Source organism: Idiotropiscis lumnitzeri, chromosome 12, assembly GCF_059441095.1.
Source record: "Idiotropiscis lumnitzeri isolate Australia: NSW breed Sydney's pygmy pipehorse chromosome 12, RoL_Ilum_1.0, whole genome shotgun sequence".
Classification (NCBI taxonomy): domain Eukaryota; kingdom Metazoa; phylum Chordata; class Actinopteri; order Syngnathiformes; family Syngnathidae; genus Idiotropiscis; species Idiotropiscis lumnitzeri.
Window position 1 is genome coordinate 9443677 of NC_142402.1, and position 25404 is coordinate 9469080.

A 25404-nucleotide genomic window follows, 5' to 3' on the forward strand; every position below is an offset into this window, starting at 1 on the left:
AATAACGCGCGTCGGCATACAGTTAACGTAACCTGAAGTACCACGGCTGTGACTTCACCAAGCCAGTTCGCTAGTTAGCTAATTGAGCTAACTGGTGGCTTCTTGTCACGCTGTGGAAAAAATCCTTACTTCGAGTCGGTAGAATATATTCCAGCCACATGATTCTTGAAAAGGATATTTGTTCCCTGCCCTAAGCTATTGAGACATGCCGGCCTAAAAAAAAAAATATCGATTTACAAACCTATTTGATTGACGGTTGACATGCCCACAGCGCCTGAGAGCTGAGAGAAATCCTTGATTTTCCATGATTCTGAAGCCTTAATCCATTTAATTGCCATTTTTTTTTTTACATTCATTTAAATTTGTCAGGCTTAGTTACAACACTCTTCTCTGTGGTGTGTCAAATTCAATTCAAGTCATTTTTATTTTTACTTACTGAGCTTTGTTTGCCCTGATACTTCAAATGAAACATACACACACGCGCGCACGCACACGGTACAAAGACACACACGGACACACACATCGAACATTTTGAAAATTGTTCTGTAGTTCCAGTGCACTCTGAGAAACCCAAACCAGTCGCTATAGCAACAGAAACATTTTGTTCAATGAGTCGCAGAGCAGCATCTCATCCACGATGACTCAATAAAACCTGCCAGAGCATCTCTTGAGTATATACATGATTATGAAGGCCTTTTTATTCAACAGATACCCTTACAAATAACTCAAGATGATAACAGAAGTGAAACTGATCATTTTTCAGATTCTTCTTTTTTTTTTGTTTTTTGTTTATACACTCAAGACAACCATTGCATAGTCGTGGCCTTCAGAGCAAATGAGCAGTATGGGATGGAGGTAGTGTGTGCTTGTGTGTGCTGAGGTGGACAGACAAGCGTGAAAGGAGGCAGATGGGAAGGTGAGACATGAACCTGGAGAGAAGCACAGATGGACGATAAGCCATGTGACTTGTTTGTGGAGTGGCAGGCAGAGCCGTGGACGGAGATTAGCATGAACCGTTCCAGAACCGTGACACGGGAAGGCTCTCGTTGGCGATTATCCACACACACAAAAAAAAAAACACACTGCTACACAGCTACCGTACCATATGTTAACAATGATTTTATCATTATCAAAATACGTTCTGGTTTACAGTAATTCCACTCTGAAATAACAGGAGGATAGTCAGATTCCCTGATTGTCTGGAAATACAGTGTATGTACAAAGTATGTAGCAATGTAAGATGAGATGGCCTTATTAGACCCACATTCACTCGACTATTTCCGTAATTTTTTTTCATATGTAATAAATAACGTGCAATTACACTTTTGTTTTTAAATTTGTCATCTGACACTCTTCTGTGTAATTCCCATCGCTCCTGTTCGAAGCATCATGAATAATATCCTCAATATGATAGCAGATAGTTAAAATTGAACATGTAATGTTTTCTCAATGGATTCATTGTGCTATAAACTCCAGAAGATGTCTTTTTTCTTGGTAAATCCCATACTCATTTGTTACAACAATGATCATGAGCTTAACTAAAAAGTTTCACATAATACTTAACGGTGCAGTCAATCCCCCAAAAATCTTGGCAATAAAATATTCTATGCACTTTCACCAGTCTACAAAATAACATTCTGATATATATTGCGTTTGTGGAATATAAATTAGGGCGGCAAAATCCACCCGTTTTAGCCATCACAGCTGGTGGCCATTTTGTCACTTCTGTCGACTGAAAAAAAAATCATGACAGTTACTCACGACCAATCACGGCTCACCTGTTTTCCAAAGCTGAGTTATGTTTGGTCATTATCTAATCCCTGTGCAACGGTGATGTATTTGATAGCAAATGGAAAAATAGGGTGGATTTTTGCTGCTTAACTCATATTCCACAAATAAAAAATTAATCAAATTGCCATGTCTGGACTAGTGGTGGTAGATAGAACATATTATTGTAAATAACATTTTTGGCTTGACTTCCCCTTTAAGTGTCTTAAATAATCTGAATACATTCTTTAACTGTGGTAATGAGTGTTCTGATGAAGGCCTTTAATGGCACTGAAGAGGTATCATCAGCCTGCGGTTTGTTTTTGGCTGATGTGACGTCTCGATCACAAACGCTTCAAGGAATACAAAACAAATACGAGTCTTAAATCTTTTCAAAGACAGTTTTGCTCACTCTCATCGCATGCAAGAAGATCTACATATGGTTGCAGGAGGCAGTTCTCGTCGGGGGTCAAATTCCTCAGGCGGCGCATCTAAAAAGAGTTCACGTGTAAAAATGCTGGCAAAGCTTTCTAATTGCAGCTCTTGGCCAAACAACACTTGACGCAACACCAGATCTCTGTCGATGTCCATTCAGAGTCAGATGCATCAGTTCCTTTGTCGGCTTCATCACCCTCACGTTCGGTTTCGACAAGAATAAACAATAGCTTTTGTTCGGGAGTCTCTCATTTTGGTGGTATGACGACAAGTGGTGCTCCTCGCCGTGGCCTCCACATTAGCACTTGGGCATCATTGGCGTTCGGCCTCCCCAGGGCATTGGGAGGGATGGGCTCCTGATAGTTGAGGATGTGCGGCTGCTCCTGATAAGGCCGACCTACCAGGGAGGCACGTGAGCCCAGTGGCATGTCGGGGTCAACAGCAATGTCTACCCGCATACGCCACCGTACTGTCTGCAGTACAATCCGTTCCTGAAAGAGCAGAGGAAGTTAACAATGAGATGCGTAATTCAGGAGAACAACTGAGTTGGAACGGGGAGGGGGGAGGGAAATATTTACTACACGCGCCATATTGGCAAGAGGCCAATTTGTCTGTCAGAACTGCTCGAAGGCAACCTACCTACCAAGTCTAAATGTTAGTGTGCAAAAAATTAAAAAAATTAAAAATTAAACAATGTCCATATTTAAACTGCAGACAGTGATCCCACAATCCTCCATGCGGCCAATGAGCATGATTGGTTCTGATACGATCCAAGAATGGATGAAATTGTGAATATTGTCAGTTTCAGCACAAAAAAAAAAAACTACTTTGACTTGCTCCAAAGCAAGAATAAAATTGTAGGTATCTACAACTTGAATTGCAGATATCTACAATTCCGCCGCATATATCCGTAATGCACAAAGCAATCAGAAATATATTTAAAACTGTTTAAAAGTCACCCACCCAAAACGACACTGCAGATCTTTTCTGCTAATTGTGGATCGAAAGAATGTATTGTCTTTGGTATTGTTCCAATCGTTCATTTTTACTAGAATTTTTGAAAGTTGAACTCCCCTTTAAAATTTAACAATTGGATTTGGTTTTATTTCAATCAAAACATTTTTTTTAATTCCTGGTTTAGTCAATTCATTTACTACCTTGAATAGTCGACTAATCACTTCAACCCCTATTATCCATATGTTACCAATCCTGGATGTGATCGGTCTTTCACCCTTTGTCAGCTTGGATAGACTCCAGCTCACCCGCAAACATAAGAACAAGCGCGAGAGAAAACGTATGGATGGATGGATGCATGAAGTTGAACATGAGCCATTCTCCTATTCTTTTTGTGGTACCTTGGTGATGGAGTTCATGGCCACCAGCCAGGTGATGAAGCTCTGATCCCTGGTGATGTGGGTTAGCATGGGCGTGTTGCTGTTGCTGATGGGAACAGCCCAAGTCACGCTCGGGTAGAAGTTGTCGTTCATGCTGACCGTCAAACGGGACGGTTTGGAGGTGGGACCGGTGAGGGTGACTGTCTCGGTGGTGTTGCCATACCACGGGTAGCTGACTCCATCGGAGTCACTGATAGCTTTCACCCGACCTTCCCGGAGCTCTGGTAGTTCCCAGCTGGACCTTACGGCAGCAAAAGAAGAAAAGGACACACATTGGGTGATGTGCATATCAAAACAAATGCTCCTTGCGATACAAAAAGCAGTAATCATTTCATTCATTATCCATACAAATAAATGGCGTACCGAAAATTCTATTTGGAAAAATGCATTGCGAGTGCACATTTACATGCACATGTGGTGAAGCATTAAAGGGGTACTCAACCCAAAATCTACTTTTTTTTTTCCTGATAAACTGTGTCTACTAATGCTGTCTACGTGTCCCGGTCATTCCGTTGACATTTTAATGCAGGTTTATAATTCAATACAATACAACTTTATTAATTTAGTGCATTTCACAGCTGCACAGCTGGAGCCGTAACAAAGCACTTTCCATTTGGTGTAATGTAAATTAGCGAGAAATTAGCACACGATTAAAAAGTCAAACAATAGATACTAGAATAACAGCAGAACAGCGTTTCATGTTGAGTCGAAAGCTAAAGAATAAAAATGTGTCTTCAAATGTGTTTTAAAAGTGGACCGAGAGGGAGCTTGAGTTTGTTGAACTCTTGAATTTGGAGCAAAAAAAACGTCTGTGTGGAGCCATCTTCTGGTTAAACACTGTGTATGTGAATTACATATATTTTTTTGTCTTCTGATTGGACTAACAGGTCATCCACTTCCGGAATCTTGACATAATCGCTCTGCCACCGTGGGGTACATAAGCGGCTCAGTCTCATACACACCTCCGAGATGGAGTTGGACTTGAGTTTGCAAACATCTTTATATAGATTTTGGTTCGTGATTTATTAGCGTAGCATTTGGTTAGCTTATTTAGCAGAGCTTGTCGTAGTATAGAAATTATTTGAATCATAGTTTAGCCAGACCACATTGTTGAAAGACAAACAATAGCATGAAACAGATGCTAATTGTTAGCACATATGGAGTTTCCCATTTTATGTTAACAGTCATGTAGCAGAGACTATGTTGTAGCTTTAAATACACAAGGCAAGATGTAATTATCTTTGTTTTATGCTTAGTTTGTCAGTAGCATGTCGCTAAGAGTGCCAATGACCAGGTTGAGGCCTTTCTTTTGAAGAATTTCCACTCATTCATCAGCCAAACTGCCAGTTGCTGTGAAGTGAGTTCAGTCACCTGGACTTCAAAGTGCTTTATTTCATCAAAGCAAAACAATTGTGTGTACGCTCAGCAGCTTGAATCCGGAAAAAAAAAAAAAGAGTCGGGTCTCAAGAAAACGCTTTACTGTGCTGAACATGAAATTACGCAGGCTTTTAACATGTCAAAACAAGAACAACATCATTCTTGGGTTCACAAATTGAGACGTAAGCTAATTTGCACTTTTAACGTGTTTATGCGTTAATATAAGTATTCTTCTACTCTTTTTATGTCAAACTCTCAAACGCAGGCCATCATCAATATCACCCCCTGGATCACGTTCTGGTCACGAACTTTTCTAGGTCGCTGATTTTCTACTACTTTCCGATTTAGCCAGGGCTTTGATGCCCTCTAGTGGAAAGAACACACACAGCAGTGAGGGAGATGCCCCTCCTCCAAAAAAAACAACAAAAAAAAACACGAAAAGGCGAACAGTGAGTGGCAAATAGGGATTACTGTATACTCACATGCCAACATCACCATACGTGTTGTAGAACTCCATCTGGGTGCAAGCTTGGATCCAGCCCACCACCCAAGTTTCATTCCGGGGCACTGGTGGCATCACAACTCCCGCCGAGGCCCTGAAGTACGGCGTCTTGTAGCGAAGTACGATGGGTGAATTCTCCTCAATGATGGTGGGACACTGGTCAATTGAGGCCGACACCTCATACACCACAATATTCTCCCGTCTGATGCGGGGCTTGCACGCGATGCTTTGAATACATCCCATAGTGCAGGTGACCAGCAGAGCGAGGAATAAACAAGGGAGCAAATGACACCTGACCAGCATGCACATCAGTCCCATCCAGATTCCACCCTTATCTGTAGAAGCAGTCACCATTCATCAAATGTAAAAGCAGCCAGCATGAGTAAATATTGGGGGTGATTTGGGGGTGAGAGTGCAGTCGGGACTGGGGAGGAAGTATCACAGATCTCTGCAGCCTCCTCCCCTCGGTGTGCCTCCTGACTGCCGCACTGCCCTTGGCGCTCGTCCCCACAAACTGCAATCCGGCCTCCCCGAGGCTGATGATGCTGATGCAGATTCTCCGCCGTGTGTCCGGAGACTCCTTTCTTCGGAGGCTCCTCGATCCTGCTGCTGCTGCTGCTGCTCGGCTCCCGGCTTCGCGCTGCTGTCATGTCAAGTGGCGACTGGACTGACAGGTGCGTCAAAGGGAAATGGGGAGGGAGGGTTGGTTTCCTTCTTTTTGCCTACATTCACACGGTGTCCTGAAAAGATAAAAACCCTGCTCTGCATCACTAAACGAGAAGAAAGCTCCGTCAAATGGAGGCCGGCGAAGCGGCTTGTGAAGGAGAGGCTGACGCTGTTTTCAAGCCAGGCTGTCTGTGCTGTGCTTCCATTCTTACAAATCATGAATGGTGCATCATGGACGGTGGCGAGGTCACTGTGAAAAAAACATCCGCCGACTCTCGATGCCAAGACGGGAGAGCATCCTTTTTCTTCTCGGTGCGAATCCGCTCGCTCGTTTTTTGGAGGTGCTGATGCTGGAAAGCCAGGGGAGTGGCGTCAACCGACCTCTTCCTTGTGGAGGGGGGAAACGCGTATTACGTCACAAGAACCTGAAGCTCTCATTGGATGTGGCGCCCAAACGCGGAAGTGGTGTCCTTCGGCTTCGTTCACTCGTAGAGCCTGACACGCATTCTACCGACGACCAACCGGGCGTCTGTTTGTCTTCCCTTCCCGAGACGTGCTTCTTCACACTTCAGGGGCCAGCGTGGCTGGTTTATGATAGGCCGTTTGGTGAATAACGTCGCGCAGAGGCTGCCGAGCTTGTTGTACCGGGTGTGTGCGATGAAGAAGCCGCAGGTTGTGTTCGTGCTGGGCGGGCCTGGAGCAGGCAAAGGGACCCAATGTGCCAAAATCGTCGAGGTAAGCTCCAAGAGATGGCGAGAGTGATTCAAACACCTTTTATATGACGTCTTATCATGGACAGTAAAAAAATAACACAATCACGAATAATGAATAGTTATTATCGCGCTTCCTTGACTTCCGGTCGTCCTCTAAAATGAACTTGTGCCAGCTAGCTAGTTAGCTAGTAATCTGAACTAGCACCTTGTATTTGAGTAGTCAAATATGAGCTACTTTGCTTTACACAGATAATAGCAGAATAACCAAGTATTTCTAAATAGCTGAGCCTTAAGCTGAACTCTATCTCGCTAAAATAACATCTGCTGAATTAGTAGTATCCATATATGGTCAAAATAAACCATGCAGTAGGTACCACATTTTTAACCCTATCAGTAACCTCTGATTGCGCAATTGTGTAAGGGTGATTGTGTATGTGTGGTGGGGTGCACTTGTCCAAGTAACCTTTAAACCAACCCACACAGAGATGACTTCCATCAGGTAATTTGCTGTTGCACTTGTCCTCTGTAGGTTGAGCTGGAGCCTGCCTCTCACATTAGGTGAAAAAAACTGTCTACACCAAAGGTCCCCATTAAGTAGATCAGTGGCTTTCAAACTTGAGTGGCTCCTTTGGGGCCTGGTGCTGTGATGGAGGGGTTATCATGAACACTTTTCATTTTTAAGTTATGTTACATGCTGACCCGAAGGCATGCTCAAGCGTTCCCGGCGGCACATTTTCTTAGACAGTTGATGTAGTTTGAAATGTTTCTCCTTCACCCATTCCACACACACACACACGCGCACACATGCACACAATGAGTTAGGGCTGAAAATTATGGAAAATAATCTAATTGTGATTTTCTTTTTTCACAAAAATTGCGATTGAGATGTCATTTGTCATTCTTTTGTTGTATTTTTAAACAAATAATGTTTATTATAACAAACAATATCCGATCTGTTATGCATTATAGAATACTGAGAGAAAGGCAAATGAGGAATTAACATGAAAGATACTAAAATTATAGGTATAAACTTAGAAAATATTTTGACAACATAATTCTTCCACATAACTTTGGTGTAATATAAATATATACTATACTGTAAAGGCATAAAATCAAGTACACATCACAACAATGCAAACTAATGAGGAGCAATACCACTTCTTAAATCACTCACTCAACTTATTTTAAAGAATATGGTCAAATTCATCCGCTTCGTATTTGACCACTTGACAACTTTGCATGGATGCGTTTTCATTTGTTGTGGCTCAAGTAGTCGTTGTGTGTGTGTGTGTGCTCGAACAGCATGTTGTCTGTGCAACAATTAGGGTCAAATTGCCTGATGTGCAGATGTTGAGGCAGGACACATTTAAACAACCATTCACTCTTAAATTCATAATAATAATTTACACTCTTCAGTCCCCTAACATGCATGTTTTTTTGAGTGGGAGGAAGCCAGTGAAAAACCCGCGCAAGCAACGAGAACACGCAAGCTCCTCATAGGAAGGTGATTGTGCCAACCACTCACTCACCGTGCTGCCTAATACACACATAGGTATTTCAATTTCTGAATCCTCCATCGAAACACATACTGTGTGTTCAAGTGAAGCACACAAACTCTGGTTCAGTCCTCGCGTCTGTCATTGGTATTTTGGAGTGGTTGCATGGCCGCGTGTGTGTGCGCGTGTGTATGTGTGTATTGCTGGGTGTTGGCTCTTGGTCTTTTTGTTTGGTTTTCGGGCATGAATGACAGCTTTACATAGAGACTCTATTCATTCAGTCCAAAGAGCACTTTCCCGGATGTAACATCAAGTTCAGGGTGTGCAAGGGATGAAGCCGCTTCAAAAAATGGTTTATCACTCCGCCCGCCTCCTGCTCTCTTCTAGTAGTGGCTAGCACAACTGTCTTGCTGGTGAGAGTTTTTCGTTTTAAACATTAGGTTATAGTTCCCGTTATGTGAGTGTGAATGGTTCTCTCCGTGCCCTCTGATTGACTGGCGACCAGTCCTGGGTTTGCACAAAGATAGGGTCCGAGATTGAGTGCAATATGCATATTGAAAGGTCTGTGTTGTTTTGTACTTCAGAACTACAACTACACCCATCTGTCTGCCGGAGACCTGCTGAGGGCAGAACGGGCCAGAGAGGGATCGGAGTTTGGAATGCTCATCGCCAACTTCATCAAGGAAGGCAAAATTGTCCCTGTAGAGATCACCATCAACTTACTTAGACTGGTGAGAAACCGATAGAGACTGATTGATAAGCCATGTTAAGTTCTTTAAAGAGCTGTTTACAAGTCATTCAATTGAAATCAACTCACATTTCAATTACGTATTGTTGGAAATAATTTGAATTGTTTTCAACTTTCTTGGTTCCAGTAGAAACCTGTTTTGGATCTCTCTTTTTCTAAGCATTACAATTTTGGCTCAGTCTTTAGGAGTATGCCTTCTTTTTGTGCTTTTTTTGTTCAATTTAAAATGATGCAAAAGTGAGTGCAGTGAGCACGCATTTCTCACTCTTTTAGATGCTAGTAATAAGTAAGGTAGAGTTGAAAAAAGAAATAGTCAGCACACCTCAGTTCAAATGCCATGTTTTTGCGAAAGCCACTAAAATTAGTAATTAATTATTTAGTAATCATTATTGTGACCTTCAACCTTTACAACAAAATTTATCATTTATTTATTTATTTTTTTACATTATTATATATATATATATACGCGGCGCGGAGGTCCGGTAAGAGAGTGACCCCGACAAGAGCTTCTTGGTGGGCGTCGGCCACACGTAGCCCCATGTCGGGCTGGTAAAAATCTTATTTCGTCCTGCTGACCTTGTCTATTTTGCAGCCTAACGCAAATTGCTGCCTTGACAACTGCTGTCAGCCTGCTTGCCTTTGAAGTCTTACAAAAATGTTACCTTTAACTCTGAGTGGATTGAGTCCTCCAAAAAGGCATTTTTGAACTTTGAAGTTTAGGAAACGCAGTCTCTGTTCCATATGGTGTTGGTAACAGAGTTTGCCGGACGGTTACTTCCACTAGCCCTGGTCACTGTACATGGATGGTTTATCTCATCGTCTCAAAGGTTGTAAAACAGGATGTACGAGTGGTTACACCCTGGTAAGTCATCTTATGTATGCTGATGGTCTGGCTGTTTTCTCTCCGAGCAATGCTGAATTTCAGCAGCTGTTGAATATAGCTTCTGAGTAAGGTCTTCAATTTGATGTAATATACAATACCAAAAAGTATGTTATCATCTGCAGAGTGAAAGGGGACAACGGCCTTAGGTTAGAGGTAGACCTTAATCCAACTGTTTAAGTGGCCCCTCGAGATTATGCAGTAATCATAAACTATCACATCAATAATTACTTGTCACCATTTTATTAATTTCACATTGTTGCCTTGGACAAACAGAATACTGAGTTTTAACACATGCACATGCACGCACAAAACACACACACACCCACGCGCGCACACACACATACACACTGCATATTGTCCATCCATCCATTATCTGTACAGCATCTCCTCACAAGGGTCGCGGGGGGTGAAGGAGTCTATCCCAACTATCTTCAGGCAGTAGGCGTGGTACACCCTGAACTGGTTCCCAGCCAATCACAGGGCACACAAAGACGGACAACCATCCACACTGACAGTCATACCTCGGGGCAATTTAGAGTGTCCAATCGACCTGCCATGCATGTTTTTGGAATGTGGGAGGAAACCCACGCAGGCACAGGAAGAACAAACTCCACACTAGAAGGCCAGAGCCAGAATCAAACCCACAACCTCTGCATTGTTAGGACGTTGTGCTAACCAGTCGCCCACCGTGCCGCCACCGCCTATTAATGAGAAGTTAATCCCCAAATTTTCCTGCAATTAAGTGTTACTGTTGTGTATGGAGCCTTTCCTTCCACAAGGGGGCAGCAGTGTTCTTTGTGACAACCAGCAGTTTTGAATAGCATTTTGCCATTTTGCCCAGTCCTGGCTTTTATCTCACTGTGACAAGCCAGATGGATTTTGCATGGACCTAAGAACAAAATTACTTTGTGTTGTTTTTCCATCATCAAATATCTCACATTCGAACAAATGTTTTTTCAACCTCTTAAAGGCAATGGAAGAGACGATGAAAAAAGATGAACAAAAGTTTCGGTTCCTCATAGATGGCTTCCCCCGCAATGAAGACAACCTTCAGGGTTGGAATAAAGTCATGGATGGAAAAGCAGATGTCAAATTTGTCCTTTTCTTTGACTGCAGCAATGAGGTATGTCAAGGAAATGCTGTAGAGAAGTCGATAAACTTTTGTTTCATGACACTGACGACATCTCGTCTTTTGTGTTATCCGTGCACAGGTTTGCATCAAAAGATGTTTAGAACGAGGAAAGAGCAGCGGGCGTTCAGATGACAACAGAGAAAGCTTGGAGAAACGGTGCGCTAACTTGTGTTTTCCTGAATCTGTTTCAGGAGGCAAAATTGGGTGTCATTGTCTGGATGAACCTGAACTAGGGATGCACAGATATGATACTGCAATAGATAATGTCATTTTGTTTTGCAATTGTGGTGATAATGTCCTTTGATTAAATACAGTTAAAAACATTGCATATATAATTTCGAGTAACAACTAACACTAACTAAAAACGGCAACAGAATAATCCCATATTGCCAAACATGCAGTAATAAACAAAACAAAATTAATTATTACAACTGTTATTATATAATGTCTTATTTAAAGCATTCCAATACCAATGTCAATTCCCTTAAGAATCAGTTTTACAATACTGCACAGAGAGAAAGAAATGTTGTCGTCTGTGTCGTTGAAGTACACACCCAGCCGTTCTGATGTAAGATCGTTCAGTGTCAGCACGTTATTTGTGGTTATGCCTACAATGCACTGTAACCTTGCCAGGTGAATGTAATTAGACTTCTCACGTCAGGCAAAAGTAGCAAAACAGAACTGTTGGAGATGCGCATTGAGAAGTTTAGAGGAGGTCAAATTAAGTTCACCTGTAATGATTGGGGCGTATTATGGGGACCATTTCGAAATTTAACACAATATTCCGAATTCTGGGAGTAGTATTATTTTACATTAGAACAATTAAAAGAAATTTTAAAAAAAAAGTGGATCCACAGGTTTTTACATGTATATCTTGCTATCTAGTGGAAGGGTCTGAAATTGTTGTTTGTGACTAGACGTTGCTGGTGTAGACAGATGACTAAACATACATTTGTAGGGGATAATTTATTTGGGAAAAACATCAACATTTCTTGTACGGTTGCTTTTCGGTCATTCTGATTGAAATCATTCAGAATGAAGATCTGTGGTCACCTGTTCACATGTGACGTGATCTTTCCCGATCTGCTGCTTGCATACACCACCCTGTTAATCAGATCATCTGTGTTACAGCTGTGTCACTGGCGGAGATCAATATAAACATCATGTTATTTATCATGATGGAGTTTGTTCATTTATTGAGCACAGTATTTGTGAATATTTATCACATTTTTTGATATGGAACATTTTCATTCATTTTGGTCGTTTAAATCCTGTTTAAACGGAATAAACCGGCTATAAACACCTCAATCGTAATAAAAAGGCTGAATCCGAATCAAGTCTGGGTTTTATATTCCTTTTGCCAATCCAAACAAGCGTCATGTAAACAGTTCAATCGAAATAGCCATGCTACGTCCAGTCCGCGCACCCTGTCTTTACGTAAATGTGTAGTAACGTCGTCGTGTACGCACTTTGAAATGGCAGCGTCTTACCAGAGCTCTTCTGCCACTGTAGAACATTTTAAAGTACTTGTCACTTTTTTCTTTTCAAATCAAGATGTTGCTTTAATCAAAGTGTTGAAACTGTCACAACTACTGTGCTAAATAGACAATTGAACTCTTACCTCCTAAAGTGATGAATCACATAATGTTTATGTCCATCGCCGAAATGTCACACGGTTGATGTGATTATCGTAGTGGCGCCTGTAAACAGCAGATCGGAAAAGATTTCGTCACAACTGCTTCAGATGAAAATAAGACTATCTATTGTACATTATTTTGTATAACTGTTGCCTGAACTGCAGCAATCCATAAAGATAGCCGTGACCCATTTTTCTTGTACTTTGACCTATTTTTGACCCGTCTTCTAAGTGCTTCTCATCCTTTGTGTGGTCTGACCCTGATAATGTTTTTCTCCATCCAGAATCCAAACGTACCTGCAGTCAACACGACCGATCATTGAGCTGTACGAGAAGCAAGGCAAAGTGCGCTGTGTGGATGCCTCGCACTCGGTGGATGAGGTGAGTGTACTCATGAACTGGAGGTAACACGGCAAGAGCTCAATTCGCATTTGAAGCAAAGACTTCTCCGTTACAAAAATCACAATAAGGAAAGATGCCAAATACGTACGGTATGACGACACTGCTAAGTAGTTAGCAGGCCTTCCTCGTAACTCAGACCTTTTTGGAGTTGCTTGCTTGCATGACTTTTCTCCATATAGTCCGGCTTCCTTCCACATTGGGCAGCACCCGGAAAAAAAATCCACACAGGAACATGGAGAACACGAATAGAAGGCCAAAGCTTTAAACCATAAAACTATAAGGCAGATATGCTAACCACTATTCCAACCTTACTGCCATTGGCAGATATATTGAGTCAAATAGTTTAGAAAAGTGCCTTAAAACAAGCACAAGAAAACAAACATTGTCTAGAATTCATCGGAAAATGTTTGATTAATAATTCTAAAAAAAAAAAAAAAAAGAAATCAGTCCACAAATCATGGAATCAATCTGAAGAAGTATATAACTATATGCTGCCTTATGAGTTTGTTGAGTATTTAATTTGATTGTTTTTATAATGCTTGGTGATGAGAGCGGAAATTTGAAATACAAAGTCAGCTGCAATTCAAGCTGCGCTTTCCTTTGATCTTTTTATTTAATTTTCTCGATTTGCCGTTCTTGCTCATGTACTTTTCCTCTCACTGCAACATGTTCATTTTCCTCACTTTATGCCTCATAAAGTATATCTTTGTCTTACGTTTTAACTGTGGTTTCTGTGTGGAAACGCAGCACAGCAGTCGGTTGTCAACTCCTCATGAATGTTGGCAGCTTCTAAATGCGAATAATGCTCCACCACGGTTTTACACAAAAAGGCTGCTTTCACTTTGGTTTGCTCAAGGCGAAAAAGGCAAGCGTGAGTGATAACTGTGCCCTTCCTTTTAACAAATCCAGTTTTGTTTTGTGTTGACGTCCAACAGTTGCACGTGCACACTTGTGATGTGGTGCCTCCTTCCTGCACTCATTTATTTTTTAAATGAACAATACTTGTAAGTTGATCTATTTCCAAAAGTGACACAAGACTAAAATGACGTTGCGTCCCAACATTAAGTTTTTATATTATGCTCCTTATAAACATTGTTTAACTTTATTGTCCAATGCTCTAATTTCAGACTCTTAAAAGTATTTATTGTCTTGACTTCTGTAAGTCCTTCATGAAAGCAGAGTATCTTTTGTTTGATCAAATTCAGACACAAACCAACACCTGCTTTTACTTGAAAAATAGACCAAACTGAATCAATTTCAAAAAGGTTGGTGAGCACATCAGTCCCTCCTGTGCGATAATGTTTCATTGTTGTTTTCAATTTATTTTTTTTTTTAAATCACGCATTGATAAACAGTACTTGGTACATATTTTTTAATACACAAAATGACTTTTATTTGATTAATTGATGGAATAATCAATCAAATAATTGAGACCTAAAAATGATCAATAGTAGCACACTTGAAAGTCAAAGCAGAAATCAGTCCAAACAATGGCTCGTGTCTTGGAGATACTGAAGCGGGGTCACGCGGCGCTCGTCAATGAACACTCTTCACGTTTGTCTCTTCCAGATATTTGCTGACGTGAAGCTCATCCTTGACAAAGAGGGTTGACTTCTCCCCAGCTCATTTTTACTCATTTTTAGTTTTTCTTTTTATCACCTGCCAATTTATTATGATAACCGTAGTATTTATATGTACATTCATATGATGTTATACTTTAGGTTACCATGTGTTTTCGTTTTCTTGTAAAATCTGCACTGTTTTTTTTTTCTTTTCTTATTTTTTTTTTTTATTGTGTGCAATGTTTAGGGTAGGAAATAATAATGAAAAGCTCCCGGGGAGTGACATCGGTCCATCTGCATTGTCTTCCGTCATAGTTTGGAGTGCTGTCTATAGGGACAAAATGTACTGTTACCAATGAGGAGATGTGCTTTGCTGCTGCTTCTTCTACTACTGATGTCTTGACATTATCTTAAAAGTCGTTGGCTGCAGCTGCCATGCTTTTCAGACCAAATCATCAAACGTATCAACGAGAGAAGTCGAAGACAGCTGGAATAGTTTGCAATTCAGATGCATATTTATCCTGCCTTGCATTTCACAACCATGCTGCCAAGACCATGGCCTGATAGGCCTGACCAAGTAGCGCTTTTCACGCTGAGTACTTAGAGCACTTCGAGGTTCTGTGAGCTGTGACTCAAAGGGAGCATTTGCAACGATCAGAACCACTTAATGCGCTTCATCACACCAGAGATCTTACAGACTGTCTGTATCTGCAGAAGATAAAACAGTTATGGAAACATTCCTTGTTGTATTTATTTGTTGTGTATCTTGAGCAATAATGATTAGTAAGTGTGTTCATCACGTCCATTTAAGCCACCCAAATCAAGATTTTGCACAAATCTTTAGTAGAATGTATTCCTGATTTCTTTTTGACACTACGTCTATGCCGCTTTTAAACTGGCTGCAACAATAAAAATATTAGTATTTGCTAAATATTTAATGCATTTTACATCCCCTAAAGGACGTTTTCAATTTAAAAAAAAGTTAAGTTATGACTTGACATTGTACATAATAACCTTGATGACCTTTCGGGCAAAAATTATTAATTTCTGGCCCTATTTGTGCCTCTAATATAATATAAAAGAAACCACCACACCTGAGTACAAAAATCAATCGGGCTGATGAGGGTCATCGTGACAAGATGCAAATGTACCCATTTTGGGACAAATGAAGGTAAATATGGCATCAGCACGTCACTATTCACTCTTTCAACGGCGTTGCCTCATGAGGCACGCACGCCTTCTGTCTCTGGTTGTTTTTCCTTGTTTTTTTTGTATTTCAAATTAGAGGGATTGAATGACTAACCTATAGAGCAGAGGTATTCAATTAAAAGTCACAGAGGTCCACGACGAAAATTTCTTCCAATTAAAAGGTCCGAACCAAAGTCCAACTTCCCGAAATGTCTTGCCTATGTTCACATTTTTATATAGTTTCAATATTTAGTCATTTTCAACAGAGCGCACTTATATACTAAATATTTAGCAATGTTCCCATTAAACACCTTTGCCAGTCAAACAAATATAAGGCGTTTATTTCACATTCAAGAAAATGTGGCTCCAGGAATTTAAGGGAGCCACTTCCAGAAAAAAACTATAAAATATCTCCTGCAGAAATATATCAAGTGCTAAGCATTGAGTTAACATCTTTTACTTTTTTTTTTAATCAAAGAGTTATCAGCGTAAAAAAAGCGGAAAGCCTAATTATCCAAGTAAACCAGGTCAACATGTTCAGTACACAATCAATAAAAATGTCTGTCCTCATGAAAAACTAATTCAAAATGAGCTTTGACACCACTTTTTCTTTTGAATATTTTTTTAACTTCTCTTAATGAGAAAAATCAGTTTGTGACTGCCCTGCCAGTGACTTAAATCTGGGTTGGAAAGGAGTCAGGGCCATTGGGATTTGGTAGATTATTTCACACATCTGGGCTTTGTGTTTTCCTTTAAATACTGTTTGTGCAACCACATTTAAGCACTCCTTCACAACTTCCTTTTTTATGTTTCCCCAAAATCCATGATACTTTTACTGAATGTTCGTTTGCATGCCCCTGGGATGTAAACGAAAATGTAAAAATCTGTTGTACTGCACACAAAGTTCGATGTTTTTGCGTGCGCTCACCTCAAACGTCAGCGGATAACTGTGCACAAAAGGGCGGTGCTTTGTTTCGTAGTGGCGCTTCGCAATGTTGCGACGGTTTCGGAGCATATGATGCACACTGGTTTTGAATTGGCTGCAGCCAGATCGAAACTAAATTTCTCCGTCCATTCATTTAAAACAAGTCGCGTCGACCTCGCTAACTTTTTAGCAAGGCATACTGTCAGCAGCACTCTCTTTCCGGTCTGCTGCGCAATTGGCTGGGGATCGTAAACAAAAGATTTGATTGGCTCAAATCAGTGACGCCTTTTCCGTATTTACTAGAATTGCAGCGCCAACGTTTGCGAATGCGCCCTGAAAAAAAAATCATCATAGATTGGCCATGGGTCCGGTCCGAATCATCCCGCGGTCCGGATCCCATTTGGTGATGTCTGCTATAGAGCATAATTATCATGCACAACTTTGTCCTTTCCCTAATATTTGGGGCGAGGGACATTTTGTATTTATTTTTTAATTAGATACTGCAAGCTGATGAGCCATGATTATTTAATACTATATTAAAATGTAAAATAATGATAATTTCAAGTATCTTGTGACTTAACTACATGAAATGTATATTTAGATATTTTATAAGTTAATTGTGTGACATAAATTATCGTTAAAGGCCAAATGAGTGGTTGTAGAGTTATAATAAGAGTCGTGAGAACGAGAATAGTGCTGTTGCGTTAAGCATATTTATTTCTATTTCATAAATATAAATATATATTATTTATTCTGCAGTTACAAAGATGTGATTAAATATAGGCAATATTCCTGAGCATGTTTTAGCTTGTCTGCATTTTAGGAGCGGCATACAGTGAACAACTAACAAAAAGCATGAGTGTACATTGTATTTACATTAAAAACCGGCACTGTAGCCAATAAAACAGAATATTAAGGCACTGTAATACACATAATACAGTCAAAGGTGTACTGTTTGTTCAGAAAATATTGCAGCACCAAAATCGCGACAATATGGCAATGTAAATTTGAATATAAATAATTCATTCTTAACCATGCATCAGGGGCAGGGTAAATGCTTTCGAGAATATTTCAACGTTAGTAACGGGAAAAAAATAGCTGAAAAGTCTGAAGACTTTCTGAATAACAGCAATAAGTGTGCAAAATACCAATGATGCCTTATGAAAAGATTATACTGTACATACAATGCAAAATACAAATGGATCAATCAATCTGTACAGAGAAATACGTACCAAAAGTGACAAACATGTCACTGTCCTTCAGTAAAGCTCACTGTGGACATGAAAATCAAGAGTCAACATATCCACGCTCTGCCAGCAGATGGCATTTTACAACTGAAATGATGACGTTGGTGGGCAAACTTGTAGCAATACTGGAGAAAGCTGTAACAGTAAATTTGGTGTTGGAAAGAAAAATGTTGACGAGAAAATGTTTTCAAATTCACAGTCCCAATATACATTCAGTTGTTTGAGGTGGTCAAGAATATACTCTAAAATACTTAATCGAGTCAAACATTGACAATATATGCTTCTTTGGATAAAAAAATCTTTTTTTTTTTTTCAACAATACATTGGCCGATGGAGGAAAAAAAAAAAAAGATGGCCGGGAGCTACAATCAGCAGGCCAGGCTGCCGGACGTGGGGCGGTACTGCGCCTTGGTGTTAGTGATGGCGCCATGCTTCTGTCGGAGGTGAAGCCTCAGCTGACTCTTGTGTCTGAAGTGGAGGTCACACTTTTCACACTGAGGAATAAACAACACAAGTTAAATTGAAGTTGTTGTGGAGGGTTTCCAATTTCCATACATTTTCCAAGTTGTTAACTTAACATTGACACTTACACAATTGAAGGTTGGCTAAAAATGGACCAAAATGGTGATTTCATGCAAGTACAGTTGAATATGAAAAGAATGTGAGGCTACGAGCAATTTCATCCGATTTTATTTTATTTTTTTTAAATCCACGTTTAGCTTTCCATGGAAATTTACTGAAAGCTTTTCCTCGAAAAATACCTGACATTTTCTAGCCCTTTGCAAGCCTGCTTATATTTAAGTTCAATACCTGCTCAGTTCCTTCCCTTTACCCATTTGGATTACCGCTCATAGAAGATGGGATTACTCTTGTTTCTTCCCAGCGTGTCAGAGTGAATAAGGAGAGCAGACTTGTCAGAAACACTTACATGGTAAGGCTTCTCTCCGGTATGAATGCGCATGTGACTCTTGAGCGTCTGTAGGTGGCGAAAGTGTGTTCCGCAGATTTCACAAGGGTATGGCTTCTCTCCTGTGTGAATTAGCACGTGGGCGCGAAGGTGGGCAACCTGCCATAAACAACAACAAAAAAACATTATTAAGGTTAAGCTTTATAATTACCGCAACATGGATGCTAATTAATCTACATATTTGCATATTGGTGTTCAAACACAGTACAAAGTTGAATTCTCTTATTTTGTCACCACAAAGGTAAAACTAAAATCAATAAATAAAATACATTTATTGTCGTCTCTGCTGGCTAGTCGTTAGATATTTGTGACTTCTGTGGTATGAAAGAGGATTGCGAAAAGAGATTCTCACTTGAACAAATCTGGAACCACACGTGTCACACTTGTATGGCTTCTCCCCTGAATGGATACGAGTGTGGGTCTTCAGATTAGCTGGTCGGTTGAACTGAGCGCCGCAGATGTTGCAGCAGTATGGCTTTGCACCTACAAATAATAACAACAATTTTAGTTTATACAGTGCATGAACGAGATTATTTTTATACAAGCCTGTCAAGTGATGGCTAAATATAAGGAGTCGTCTCACCGGCACACGGTCGATATAAAAAGTCTACACACCAATGTCGGAATGTTTTTTTGTCCACAAAATACCACCGACCAAACCTTGATCTCTATAACCTGTACAACTGAAATGCATTTTCAAAAATCTTTTCCAGAGGGCAAGTAAAAACAAACGACCTGTAATAATGTGGTTGCACAACTGGTAACATGACTGCGTTCAGAATTGACCATCACTTTCAAACCCGTGTTAAATGACACTCAGCGCACACATGCCACCATTTAAAGTGCCCCCGATTCACCACAAATACATTTCAGATGTTGTACAAGGCTTTTCTGATGCTTTTATTTTTTTTTGCCGAAAGATTCTGTGCTGCTATTTTGTTCTGTTCGTAATTCCTTCCAGCTTGTCTCAGGCGCCAGTTCCAGCTGAAGAAAACAGCCCCAAATCACGATGCTGTCACTGTAGATATGATTGGTGTTTTTTTGGTAATGAGAAGCGTCTGTGCCAAACACACCTTTTGCAATTATGGCCAGAAAGTTCACTTTTGTTTTATTGGACCATAACAACATCTCCCAAACTCATGTGGGAAAATATGGTAGAATGAATTATGACTAGTTCAAAAACAGAAATCAGTGTTGGCACAAAACTTTCACCTTCTGCTTCAAAGCAAAATCCATTTTGGAAGAAAGCCTATGAGAACATCAGAATTTGATTTGGGGTTAATCAGAGGAACTTTTAACAAGGACATGCGCATTTGTTTCAATGGGATTGATTAGAGTTGCACAGGTCATTGTTCTGATCAATGGTGGAAAAATTTTTAAAATATTTATAGTGAGGTGTGTAGACTTTTTTTTTTATTTGCTGTGTATTTCTGTTTTAACACTGAACTGTTGTTACTGCTTTTCCGTTGTTGAGCAACAATAGAACCCTATCCTCCACAGATGCAAAATGGGTTATTGTGACCTCAATTGCAAGCATGATTCTCACCTGTGTGAACAGTCTTGTGGCTGGCGAGGTTGCCTTTGTAGCGGAACGCCGCCTGGCAACAGTCACACTTGTATGGCTTCTTCCTGTGGACCTGGGCCGCGTGGTCTTTGGGGCAATCTTCTTCCGGGAAGCCCTCTGTCAGTAAAAGAAGTGTCGTCAGAACGTCTTGTTTGAGCTTTTATGGAAATACTTAAAAATAAGGAGGGGGGGGGGGGCGGAGTTGTAATTACCACAGCTTGACTGAGAGAACTTTGATTCTCCGTAGTAAGAGTTGGGAAAGAGGTGAGTGCCCTCCACCTGTTGAGGGCTATCGCAACCACAAGAGGAGCATTTGTGGTGGCTGGAAGAGAAGGACAGACATTCATGAGTTGAACATTGCTCTGGTTGTTTTCAAAGTCATGCACTCATCCCATGCTCTCCATTTTGTTCCTTGGCAACTTAAGCCATTATTTTCACATTTATATCTATTGTTTTTAACTTGGTCACCCTTTTATTGTCTTGTTTTCTTCAATTGTTTTTGTTTTATTTTAGATTTTTGAAAGCATTGCCAAAGTTTTGTTCTGTTGTATTTAACATTTCTTTTAACATTTTTTTTTTTTTTAAAACTTGTTAGCAATAAAACCCCAGTCTCATATTTGACGACTGTCCAAACCAGTCAACAAGTGTACTTTGTGTAACTTGGGATGGAATCTTACCTATCACCAGTCATGGGGTTTTCTTCTCTGTGCTCACTGACTGCTTCTTCTATTTGGGATTCCCTTTGGTCTCCGCCACTTCTGCAGGGACTACGCGAAGGAGAGCCGCTTTCAGGGCTGCCTCTCGGAACATCCGTTTCCTCGTTCACTGGGTTTTGGTTCATCACAATGAATTTGTACTTCTTCCAATTTCGGACCTTGGCTTCTTTGGGGCAATCGGGGGGCTGTTTGAGGCTCAGGGTTGCGTTTCTACTGCTACTCGACTCAGTGGGTGAGTTGGGCTGGCAGTCGGATCTGAGGGGGCTTTGAGGGCTGCAAATCACACCTTTGCCAAAACTTGGAGACGATCTACGGCAGTTAGTAAGAGGGTGCTGAACACCGTCTTCCTCCATGTGGGTCGCAGGTCGAATAATAGTGGGGTGGAAACCGATAATGGCTGAGGATTCCTTGTGAGGCACATTGGTGCTGGGAACTTGTAAAAATGCTTTCTGGGACAAGGACGATGCTCTGGAAGGGGTACCCATCGGTTGAGAATCTTCGGGCTTGCCAGGGGGGAAGTGGCGATCACCATACACATGATAGGAGCCGGAAGTATTGATACCCCGAAAAACACTGTAACCCCTGCACTCCTGAAGAGGAGGCGATGCCGCCTTGTATCTGTTTTTAACATCTAACTCTGTCACGTGAATGGGCCTCAATGTGGAGAGTTGGTCAGTCAGGGGCAACATGCTGGTCTGCACCTCTTCAACATGCACATTTAAAGATGACCTGGAGAAAAATAATCCAGCATAAATCACTGATTCCACTTTACAGTATTTACCACTATTTGCGGACAATAGGGACCCCACTTATGAATATTTGCCCATTATAATAGTTTTGAATAAAAATATACCACATACTATGATCCCTAAACAGTTTAATGTCATGATTTTTTTTTTTTACTACACTGCCCTTAAAAATAAACATCTTACAGGTGTACATTCTTATGCTGCAAAGACTCTCCAGAAAAACCCAGGCTAAACTTAGCTTCCCCCCTGAAATACAAATCCCGTCTCTAAATCGAGCCGTATCACTTCAACATACAGAGTCCCTCTCCTTTTTGCGTTTCACTACTTGCCAGTTTGCCTCTCTGTGCATTTTTAAACCCATCTTCAATGATCATTCTAAAAATCACCGATTTCCTGTTTATGTGCTCTGTGACATGCCCTAAAATGCCACAAGATGGCACCACATGGTTGTGCTGCGTGTTTAAATTCCAATTTGATTCTGAAAAAATGCACAGGAAGTGTGAATGCGGCATACTCTCCACATCTTCCACTAAACAACCCAGGCAATTTAGCTCCTTCCCCCGACATGAAAAGCTGGTCTCAGTCAAGATGTATCACTTGAACATACTTCATTGACACTAATTCCTATTTAGACATGGCTTTAGCATCATCTTAAGACATTTCAGTTGAATATGCAAGGGATTACTGCAGAGCATGTGTGCTGCTATGGTTACCTGGACTTGATGAACCTGTGACAGGTGTCAGCCACGTGCTCCATCTGGAGGTACAGGGCCGTGTTCATGGTGCCCACCAGCATGCTGTCTGTCAAGTTAAGGCAAGATGTGTACATGAAGTCCAAGAGGTTTGAGAAACTCTTGGGATCTATTTTGGGGTCCAAACTGATGACAGTGAGGTTTGCGTTCTCAGGGTTCATGAAGACCGAATAAAAGAAGCCACTAAAAGGAAAAAAACAGCAGTCAGGATCATTGTCCACATTGTCCTGCGGCCCACTTGCTTTTCTTCATTACCTGCAGGCTACCAAGATGGCCTTGTGAGCGTAAAAAAGCTGTCCATCCACTTGAATGGTGACGTCAGTCAGGATATTTCTACTCCGGAGGCGGTTGAAGTTGAGCAGGACGTCACCTGCATGGCGCGTAAATTGAACACACCCATTTGTAGTCATCGCCGTGCTGTGAAAACTAAGCAAATGGAAGGTTTGTCAAAAGCATGCATGGGATTTAAAGCTGCCAATGTTTGGGGTACGCCAGACTATTTTGTTAGCCAGAGAAACAATGGGACTGCGACAATTAATAGAATGTTTTTTGAAAAATTAGACCTCCTGACTAACGGGTAACCAGTTAACAGTCAGCCTAACCTGAGCTCACAACGGCCAAATGTACTTGATTTTCTGGCACCCACGTCACTCACCAGGCCAAGCGTCAAATGGCACACGTGCATATTCTTGGGGTTTAATAATGCAAAATTAACTTTTATCCAATTAGTCAAGAATGGGATATCTGCAGCCCCCATAAATACAACTATTGTTAAAAAGTTTCGATTTTTTTCTTACCGCATTAAACATATCTTGACTGTAATTCTGATTGATGAAATGGTTTCATCATTTAAAAAAAACAACTTTTTATTTTCAACCACAAGGAGCTCTATGACCCCACTTTTGAAGAGCAGTGTTCAAACCTTTGCTATTATCCATCCATCAATTCTTTTCATAGCTTGTCTTCATTAGAGTCACGGGTGAGCAGGAGTCTACCCCAGCAGAATTTGGGCAAGAAGGCCACACCTAGGACTGGTTGGCAGATAGTCGTAGGGTATATATCCAATTATATTATAATAATAAACTACATACAACCATATAACAGCCTTAATTATGTCTTTAAGTTTATTTTTTTCCAAGACAACTCATGATTTCTGGACTAAAAAAAACAGCATTGAGAATCAATTTTTTTCTGACGCATGATTAACTTTATTTGCATGAGTTTTTATGCCGTTACTTCTCCCTCCAACACAGTTCTGATATAGTTTTCATCAGAAAATTGAAATCTGAACTCATAATAACACTTGATTGCTACTCACAACTATTATTATACACATTTGCATCGTATCTTTGGATTACTCCCATATGCTGTGATGAATTTCTTTCTGGGAGCAAAAAATAAGTTGTTACTTAGCAGTCTCTCTCCAGGAGGAGGCGGAATTAGTTAAAAAAAAAGAAAAAGAAAGAAAAAATAGTGTAACCTCCTTGCCTTGATCTAATTTATTACGGTCTCTTAATTACAGGGTTATGGCTCGACTTAGAAAAGCTATTACATACCCTCAGTGACTCAGCTGTCTAAAGATGTTGATCTTAAACTTAAAAAACAAGGTAAGAATGAAGTAATAATAATAAGGGAGTAGATATGCATCTGAACCCAATGATTTCTTATTTTCTATCTAAATCTTATAATTCAGCCCCCCCATTTTATTCTCAAACTCCGAAATTGGTCAGGACAATAATCATGTTGCGTTCAAGTACACTCGCTTTGGGCTACGCAGTAAGTCGGGGGCCACACCAAGAAAGTCAGGCCCTGAACACAACAACGGTGCGTTCAAGTTCAGACTCCGCCATTATTAGTTTGTCTGGAAATGGTGTTAGTAGGTGGAAAACAAATCCCCCGCTAGCTTTTGTAACGTTTACTTGACAGTAAAAACGACGCGCAAACCAGACAGACCGGTCAGATTGCGCCACGTTTAGTGACAGCAGGGTCGTAAAAAGTTTACCAAGCAAGAGTGCTTACATAAAAGAAAAGGCAAGCCAATGTGGCCACAATTCAAAGTCAAGAGCCCAACTTTCTCCACAAATCACAAGCACATTAAAAATGTCAACAAACATAATCCACCTCCACACCTATACAAGTCACAAATTATTATCAGGTTGGAGCTGTAAAAGCAGCACTGTTGTTAATATCTGATATAGGAAATATAAAACAGCAAGCCAGCCGAGCAAGGCATGCCTAAAGTTGTGCTGCTGTGTGGGGAAAAGTGAAGGCGAGGAAGGGCGGAGAGTCGGGAAAAAAAACTAACCTTGTAAAAAGTTTCCTCGAAAATCCCAGCCACTCCACTTCTGTGAATCCAGTTCTAAGAAACTGAGCTGCTCAATTCTCGGAATTTCAACATCAGACCGTACCATTTTGTGGGCGGCGGGGTGGTCGAGTAAAAAAAAAAAACATTGCCCTCTTTCTCACACCCCGTTCACAGAGTACACAGCGTAAAATAAACGTAGTATTTTAGAACTCGATCGACGTATATTTTACATTTGTACTGCACTCGCTAAGGTAAACGTCATGTTTTCGAGCGTTTCA

At 40.7% G+C, this 25404-nt stretch overlaps 3 protein-coding genes and 1 long non-coding RNA gene across 4 annotated transcripts; 1 reads left to right on the top strand and 3 right to left on the bottom strand.

Annotated features, from left to right (window-relative positions):
• Positions 1 to 667: 667 nt before the first annotated feature.
• Positions 668 to 6523, bottom strand: fam78ba (family with sequence similarity 78 member Ba). Its single transcript, XM_088310184.1, has 3 exons — positions 5456 to 6523; positions 3558 to 3837; positions 668 to 2693 (listed from the first exon to the last, which is right to left on the bottom strand). Exons 1-3 carry the CDS (start codon positions 5827 to 5829, stop codon positions 2451 to 2453), a joined length of 897 nt encoding a protein of 298 aa, XP_088166310.1. The 5' UTR covers positions 5830 to 6523; the 3' UTR covers positions 668 to 2450.
• Positions 6524 to 6597: 74 nt separating this feature from the next.
• cmpk1 (cytidine/uridine monophosphate kinase 1) lies at positions 6598 to 15452 on the top strand. The gene is made up of 6 exons (XM_088311999.1): positions 6598 to 6876; positions 8935 to 9081; positions 10952 to 11104; positions 11193 to 11269; positions 13034 to 13130; positions 14721 to 15452. Exons 1-6 carry the CDS (start codon positions 6733 to 6735, stop codon positions 14760 to 14762), a joined length of 660 nt encoding a protein of 219 aa, XP_088168125.1. The 5' UTR covers positions 6598 to 6732; the 3' UTR covers positions 14763 to 15452.
• On the bottom strand, positions 12097 to 17195 carry LOC148325801 (uncharacterized). Its single transcript, XR_015846234.1, has 3 exons — positions 16830 to 17195; positions 12735 to 12813; positions 12097 to 12217 (listed from the first exon to the last, which is right to left on the bottom strand). It is a non-coding gene; the product is annotated as an uncharacterized LOC148325801 (long non-coding RNA).
• Positions 17196 to 17511: 316 nt separating this feature from the next.
• LOC148325802 (B-cell lymphoma 6 protein homolog) lies at positions 17512 to 25193 on the bottom strand. The gene is made up of 9 exons (XM_088311988.1): positions 25127 to 25193; positions 23077 to 23247; positions 22783 to 23004; positions 21282 to 22049; positions 20817 to 20926; positions 20587 to 20721; positions 19393 to 19523; positions 19002 to 19139; positions 17512 to 18567 (listed from the first exon to the last, which is right to left on the bottom strand). The coding sequence occupies exons 2-9, from the start codon at positions 23229 to 23231 to the stop codon at positions 18442 to 18444; spliced, it is 1785 nt and encodes a 594-aa protein (XP_088168114.1). The 5' UTR covers positions 23232 to 23247; positions 25127 to 25193; the 3' UTR covers positions 17512 to 18441.
• Between the last annotated feature and the right edge of the window lie 211 nt (positions 25194 to 25404).